The sequence below is a fragment of the Crocuta crocuta genome, unplaced genomic scaffold (assembly GCF_008692635.1).
Source record: "Crocuta crocuta isolate KB4526 unplaced genomic scaffold, BGI_CrCroc_1.0 scaffold650, whole genome shotgun sequence".
Taxonomy (NCBI): Eukaryota; Metazoa; Chordata; class Mammalia; order Carnivora; family Hyaenidae; genus Crocuta; species Crocuta crocuta.
Genome location: NW_027532882.1, coordinates 461,194 through 469,054, shown reverse-complemented (window position 1 = coordinate 469,054; position 7,861 = coordinate 461,194). Strand labels below are relative to the sequence as shown.

Genomic DNA, 7,861 nt, shown 5'->3' with positions numbered 1-7,861 from the left:
GGCAGGTCGCTGCACTTCCTGCATCTGGGCTCTTTGAGAGCACCCTGTGTGCAGATGACAAACCCCTCTTTATGTGAACGGCTGTGTGCACGTTCCTGGTCCTGGCAGCTGGACAGGGCCCTGAATAAGCCAGCAGCCTCAATGGCAGGCTAACCCGGGCTCCATGACGTAGCCAGTCCCACAGGCGGTTATCTGTGTTTTCTTCTCCTTGGCTCCGGACAGCCTGTTTGTTTCGCCTAATTTGCATGCCGAGGGATGTTTTTGCTGTTGCAAAAAGTGAAAGCTCTTCCTGTTTCCCTGCTCCTAGGTTCTGGACACTTCCGCCCTTCCCGGGAGTGTTACGCAGATGTGTGCGCTTGCTGACACCTGCTGGCGGCTTGTGAGTATTGCAGGCAAAGCCACGGTGTGCCCAGCCCTCCTCTGTCCGGATGCTGGCGCCCATCCCGGGAGCCCTGAAAACCATTCCACTCACTCTTACAGCCCCTACCCTTGCGAAGCTTACAGAAAATAGTGGGAACAGTGGGATGGCCTATAGAGCCACTGTTTTTCCAGGAAAGGGGGGAAAAACAAGAGGGGAAAAGAAGGCAAAGTACTATCGAGAGCCCCTCCGACCCAACTTTCCTTTTTTTTTTTTATGTTTATTTATTTTTGAGAGAGAGCCAGAGTGTGAGTGGGGCTGAGAGAGAGAGGGTAATACAGAATCTGAAGCAGGCTCCAGACCCCAAGCTGTCAGCACAGAGCCCAATGTGGGGCTCGAACTCACAGACTGCGAGATGGTGACCTGAGCCGAAGTTGGATACTTAACCGACTGAGCCACCCAGGCGCCCCCCACCCAACTTTCCTATCCCTTCATTCTCCTGACCTGGTGGCCCCCGTAGGCACTGCGCCGTGGCCGGTCACGAGGCGGGAGGCCATTGATCTTGCATTCATAGCAGGCTTCAGATGAAAGCAGTCCCTCTTCTGGGGTCTCCTGGAGTTCAGCGCCAAAGCCCAGGCCAGAGACACAGTGCCTGGACCAGGACAAGGCGGCAGTGGGCCTTCAGGGTCGGGCAGGTAGGATCTCCCCAGCCACCTGCTCCATTCTGAGCCTCACTGCAGGTGGGGACAAGTGCTGGTGTGTAAGTGTGTGGCCGTGCCTTTGCGTGTGCCCACACAAGGGATGTGTGCTTGTGTGCACGCCTCCCTTGGCTTACCTGGGCCTAGGTGTGAACCTGCATGCACCCCAGGACGCCAATGTGCATGCTCACACATGTGCGCACTGAGATACGCGAATGCAGAAGGGCCCACAGGTGTGCTGGTGTACGTGTGAGCCGTATGCTCAAGTGTATTATGGAGAAGTGTGCATCTTCCACGTGGGCGTGCAAATGTGCAGGGGGAGCACCACGAAGGCAATTACACCAGAATGGGGTGGAAGCTTGTGTGCGTACCCACACATGTGCGGTGGGGCTCTGTGCACATGTGTGTGGATGCATGTGAACACAGACCCACGTGTGCGTGCGTGCGTGCTCTTGCAGGGCTTGGGAATCTGTGCCCACCCTACTCAAGCCCCTCACCCTTGCCCGGCCCGGAAGTAGCCTTGGGGGCAGCCGCACAGGAAGCCTCCCGCGGTGTTGGTGCAGCTGTAGCTGCAGGGGCCGCCCCGTGCGGCACACTCGTCTATGTCCTGGCAGCCCCCCGTGGCCTGGTCAAAGTCAAAGCCAGAGGGGCAGACGCAGCGGAAGCCACCCAGCGTGTTGTGGCAGGGGGCACTGCCGCAGGCCGCAGGCGACAGCACACACTCGTTTTTGTCTGTGAGTGGGGAGAGGGGGAGAGAAAAAGTGGGAGGCAGGGGGCGCAGCCTCTGTAGCCCCAGAGCACCTGCCCACAGCCCTCCTGATCTCTGCTCGCTATCTCCGGCTCCTCCTTCAGAGCCCAGGGTCAAAGTCAACCTCCATCAAGCTCCCTATCAGCCCTGGGACGAGGTCTGCCCCACCCCTTACATTCCTCATGTTTCCCTCCCCAGCTCTGTCATTCTCCTTCCAAGCATTTATCGAAGCTTCCCGGCAATCCTAAATGATGGGATGATCGCCAAGGAGGTTTCTTCCCTGGCACTACTGACACCTGTCGCTGAATCATTCTCTATGGTGGGGGTGGTCCTGGGTACCACGCGATATTAAGCAGCATCCCAGGCCCCCGCCCACTAGATGCCAGGAGCTCCCACCTCCCTCCCAGGTCTGATGAGCAAAATGTCCCAGAGGGGGCTACACAATTCCCAGCTGAGAACCATGGGCCTAACTAATCCCTGTTCCCACCACTAGACTAGATAAGAGTCTGCTACTTGGCCCACTTCTGGATCCACAGGGCCCGATGCAAGACAGGCCCTGGACAACCCACTGCGGGAGCAATGAGCGAATGAGTACACAGAGGGCGAGGCAGGCTGACATGGAGAGCCGCGGCAGGGGCCAAACTCCGAGGCAGGGGAAAGACGGAGAACTTAGCTGAGGACCCACCATCAGGGGAGGAGGAGGGACCAGAGAGAAGGCAGTGTCAGTCAGAGAGGCTGAGGGAGGAGAGCGGCCGGGAGGGGCAGGCAGCGGTGCCCGGAGCAGGGGAGGTGGAGGCGTCTGGAGAGAGCGCGCCAGCAGGTAGAGAGTGAAAGCCAGACTGTCAGGGAGGAGCAAACAGGGGTGGTAAGGACGGGGCTGTCATTAGGAGGGCCTAGAGCACAGAGAAGCATGCGATGGAGGAGGCTGGGGCACAGAAAGCTAGTCCCCCAAACGGAGGGCCTCTGTAACAGCGAGGGCAAAGATACAGCGCTCGCCCCCATTTTCTGCTGCCACACCCATGGCAGGCATCACTAATCAATCGCAGAACTTCCCCTACTGATCACGGGCACTGACTCAGAATCCTTCTCAGCTGACCCCTCCAGGACACCACTCCCTAAGAAATGGACTTGAACTGGCTCTGCAGCTCCCTTCCCGCTCCCCGCCACCCCAGCCTCCCCAGGGCAGTGGGGACCTCACTACCTCCCAGGCCGCCCCAAAAGCCTTTAGGTCACTCCGCCTTATTTCAACATCCCGGCTGGGGGTGGTTCCCAGTTGCCTGCTCCCGACAGATTCTGATCGGGCGGGGGCCCTTGACACTCACCCACACACTGGCTCCACTGGGAGTGTGGGGTGAAGCCCTGGGGGCAGCCACAGCGGTAGCCCCCCAGCTCATTCTGGCAGCCATGCCGGCAGCGATGGGGCCCTGCACACTCATCCACGTCTGTGAGACAGAGAAGATGGGGCCACAGGGCTCACCCAGTGGCCCTCTGGACCACAGCCCAGGCCTGGACCCCACCCAAAGCCCAGCTCTACCTTCGCAGGCATGGCCCGAACTGTCCAGGGTGAAGCCGCGGTGGCACTCGCAGCGGAAGCTGCCTGGGGCGTTGAGGCAGCGCCCGTGGGTGCCGCAGGGGCCAGGCTGGGCTGAGCACTCGTCGGTGTCTGCAGAAGACAGGGAACAGGGGGTGGGGGGAGAGGGGCAGCCTGGCGGTTAGGGGATTCGTGTCTGCCACAATGCTGGGCCCACCCAGCCTCTGGGCAAGCCACTGGCCCGCTCCCTGCCTCAGTTTCCCCTTCCGTGAAATGAGATCTGTAACAGCTCCTGCCTCGAACCTTTGAGATGAAGCATGTATGAGACTTCTTTTGAATCTCGTCTGCGTCACCTCAAAGCTGCGTGGCTGGGGTGGCTGGCTTGCCCCCTGTGGGCTTGTCTCTCCAGCCGTAGCTTGGAGATGGTCATACCTCCCTCACGGCGGTTTTGGGAGATTCATCCAGTCACACAAAGGGCTTGGGACAGTGTTCAGTATGGGCGTCAAAGATAAACCAAACCCCTTTCCCTGGGGAGACCAGCGCACTGGCAATCATGAGACGTCAACCTGCCTTACAGACTGAAAATGGCTGTCCCCCCCACCCCCTCCAGATTCATACGTTGAAGCCCTAACCCCACAGAGTGATGGTATTTGCGGGTGGGGCCCTTGGAAGAAGCAACACCAGAGAGCTTGCTCTCTCGCTCTTGCTCACTCTCTCTGCCACATGAACACACGGCGAGAAGGCAGCGATCTGCAACCCAAGAGGGGAGCCCTTATCAGAAACCAGCCAGGTCCGTACCCTGACCTTGGACTTCCAATCTCTGGAACCATGAGCAATAAGTAAGTGTCTGTTGCTTAAGCCGTCCGGTCTGCGGTGTTTTGTGACAGCAGTGCGAGCACAGACAGCCTGGTTACCGGACAACGTGGCTATTGCACTAGTGGCCACGCTGGGAGTTGAGGGAGCGAACAGTGTATCTCGGGGGGGGGACCCTAGTTTTGGCTTCCTGGGGTACGACGGTTCTTGACACCAGACACTTCTCTTTGGGGACCTGGAATCTCTCTTGGGTATGAGAGACACTGGGGACATGCGCTTCGAAGCCAGAGAGGCTCCTGTATCTGCAGGTGGTTCGTCCCTCATGCCTGAGCTGTCCTTTGAGGGGCCATAGAGAATAGCCCTGGATCCCTGCCACGGTGTTACCGGAGAGAGGCGTCCGGCACTACCATGGCTTCTTCCCCTCACATCCCACCAAGTAGGCCGCGGGTCAGCGGGGCGTACTGCGGTCACAGAAGTTTGATCTTCTAGTTCGATCATCAGCACACAGACGCCGAGACCCAAATCTGGCCCGCTGCCTATTGTAACAAATTTTATTGACACTCAGCAACGCCCATTCATTTATGACATGTTCTCTGTGGCTGCTTTCGACCTACAATGGCAAAGCTATTTTTTTTTTTATGTTTATTCATTTATTTTTGAGAGAGAGAGTAAGAGCGCAAGTTGGGAAGGGGCAGAGAGACACAGAATTTGAAGCCGGCTCCAGGCTTTGAGCTGTCAGCACAGAGCCCAACGCAGGGCTTGAACCTGCGAACCGTGAGATCATGACCTGAGCCAAAGTCAGACGCTTAACCGACTGAGCCACCCAGGTGCCCCTACTATTGGACCTTTTACAGAAAAAATGTGCAGGCCCTTGGTCTAGTTAGCCTGAGACCACCCATCAGGAGTACAGGCTATACAGATGTTAGTTGTGAAGGATCGGGAGCCTTCGATCTGTGGTAACTACACAGCAGGAAGCCTGGCTGAGAATTTAAACTGTGTTCCGGGAGAGAAGTCCCACGGGCGCTGGCTGGGGAGCGCACCAGCACAAGGGCCCGCGCGCGCCCGTGCAAACAGCTACAAACACGTACGAAGGCCACGTTAAGTGTGCTCAGTTTAGGAAGCGGGGAAAGTACCGTGACTGCGCAGAAAGAGAATTGTATCTTGTTTCAAGGCTTGGAAGGCTCTTCCCCAGATGAGCACATGACTCCCCCTCCTTCACCTCTGTCAGTTCTTTGTACAAACGTCCCTTTGGATGTGGCTTCTCCTGATCCTGATTTGAAAACTGGCAGCCCTATCTCCTTACCCTGCTCATTCTACCTTTCTCTCAGGCCACGCATCACCTTCTAACCGGCTAGAGTGCTAGCTCACTGTCTGTTTCTGTGTGGCGTCCCTGTTAGCAGGGACAGTCCATGACGGCAGCAAGCTTGCCTCCTGCGTTCACTGCTATGCCTTCAGGGCTTAGAACAGGGCTAGACAAACGGCTCCTGTAAGGGGACAGCTAGAAGACATGTGTGACTTTGTTGCAACAGCTTGGCCCTGGCTCTGTTATTTTAGCGCAAAAGCAGCCACGGACCATATGTAAATGAATGGGCATGGCTGTGTGCCAATAAAACTTTATCAACAAAAGCAAGTAGGGGGCTGTGCAGGCCTGACCTGGGGGTTGGAGTTGGAAGACCTCTGGTCTTGAGCACTGCCTGGCACACAGTAGGTCTCAGATGGTGTGGGCTAAGTGGATTCGTGGGAGCCCGAATGGGACCACCCATGGCTGAGCTTGGCCCTCAGGGGACGTCTGGAACTCCCAGGCCACAAGGCAGTAAAGAGCAATGCGACTGACAGTTGCCCTACAACTTTGGCTTCTGAACCAACTTCCGCTCTGGACCCTGTGAGCCCCTAGGCTTTTGGGAGGACCCTGAGGGGACCGTAGGAGAGAGAGCCATCAGGGACTGGTCAGGGGCAAAGGTAGTGTCCTGGGCTGAGGTCACAGGAACCCCTCAGGGAGGGCCTCCCAGGTCCCTAGGGCAAGGAAGGAGGCTGAAGTCGTAGGCCTTGGCAGGATGTGGGCACCGACAGAGCAGGGACCTTGTTCTGACCCCGCCCCCCTTGGTGCTCGGATGTCTGGCACCCACGTGGTGCTTGCTGCTTATGTGGAAAACAAGGGAGCGAGGGCCAGCGCCGCACGCCAGGGGCTGGGAGGGGTGACGGGACTCACCGAGGCAGGCCTGGCGGTGCTGGGTGAAGCCGGGGGGGCACTGGCAGCTGAAGGAGCCCACGGTGTTGACGCAGAAGAACTGGCAGTTGTGGTGCCTGGAGGAGCACTCGTCCAGGTCTGCGGCACAGACGGTCCCCGCAGGCTCAGGGCAGGGCCCCCCAGGGCTGCGGGCTTCCCAGGGGCAACACCCCAGAGACGCCGTCCGACGCCACGCAGCGGGGAGGGGGTGAGCGGCCGGGGACGTGCCCGGGGTCTCCCTGGGGGGGCGGGACGGAGCCCCGCGGGGTCTGAGGGGGACATCACCTCTGCAGGTTCTGCCGTCCTTCTCCAGCCGGTAGCCTCGGGGGCAGGCGCAGAGGAAGCTGCCCTCAGTGTTTTTGCAGAGGAAAGGACACGGCGGGGGGGCCTGGCCACACTCATCTACATCTAGAGGGTCGGCAGCATGGGGGGGAGTGGTCAGACGGACGTTCCCGGGGCTCAGGGGATGGGGTCTCCACTCAGGCCCTGCTGAGGCCTCCTTCCCAGGCCCGAACCAATCAGAATCTATGGGCTTATATAAAAGGACTTGGCACTTTTTCTGTAAGAAGGCAGAGATTAAACACATTTGTCTTTGTAGGCCACATGGTTTCAGTTCCAACTACTCAGCTCTGTCTCTGCGGTAGGAAAGCCACAGCAGAGGGAAAGGAAACAAATAGGTCTGGCTGCCAATAAAACTTTATTAACAAGGGGCGCCTGGGTGGCTTAGTCGGTTAAGCATCCGACTTTCGCTTAGGTCATGATCTCGCGGTTCGTGGGTTCGAGCCCCGCGTCGGGCTCTGTGCTGGCTGCCAGCTCAGAGCCTGGAGCCTGTCTCAGAGTCTGTGACTCCCTCTCTCTCTGACCCTCCCCTGCTCACGCTGTCTCTGTCTCTCTCTCTCCTAGAAATAAATAAAACATTAAAAAAAATTTTTAAAAAAAGCTTTATTAACAAAGTCAAGCAGATGGCTGGACTAGGCCCTTGAGCTGGAGTTTGCCGATCCCTGACGTAGATGAATATCTACTATGCAAGGAAACTGCAAATCTTCGGATGCACAACATAACAGGAGGAAAGTTGCCCAAATGAGGTCGGTGCAGGGGGCAGGACTGGGGATGCTCTGCTTCCGGGTTCAGCCAGGTGCTGGGCAGAGCGGGCGGGGCCGGGACAGGCCAGGGGGCGGGGCCGGGGAGGCTCACCCAGGCNGGCAGCGACAGCGGAAGGAGCCAAGGCTGTTGATGCACTCGCCGTGAGGGCAGAGGTCCGCGAACATGTGGCACTCGTCCACATCTGGGGACAAGCAGGGCTCAGCCGCGCTGGCTGCCTCGGGTCCCTGGGGCACACCTCCACCCTTCTGTCCAGCAGCCCTCTCCCCGGGGACAAGGCCAGCCCCTACCTCCCCAGCCCCTACCTCCCCTGCCTGACCCCGGGGACCCCGCGCGGAGGCTGTGAGTCCTCCCTTGGACAAACTAATGCAGCTCCTCTCGCTAC

At 58.5% G+C, this 7,861-nt stretch overlaps 1 protein-coding gene across 1 annotated transcript in view; it reads right to left on the bottom strand.

Annotated features, from left to right (window-relative positions):
- Nucleotides 1-7,861, bottom strand: part of FBN3 (fibrillin 3) — a 56,346-nt gene that overhangs the window by 1,073 nt on the left and 47,412 nt on the right. The window contains 7 exon segments of the mRNA XM_077745666.1: nt 863-1,010; nt 1,554-1,788; nt 3,127-3,246; nt 3,339-3,467; nt 6,358-6,474; nt 6,661-6,807; nt 7,565-7,660. Of these exon segments, the coding sequence (XP_077601792.1) occupies nt 863-1,010; nt 1,554-1,788; nt 3,127-3,246; nt 3,339-3,467; nt 6,358-6,474; nt 6,661-6,807; nt 7,565-7,660 (992 nt within the window).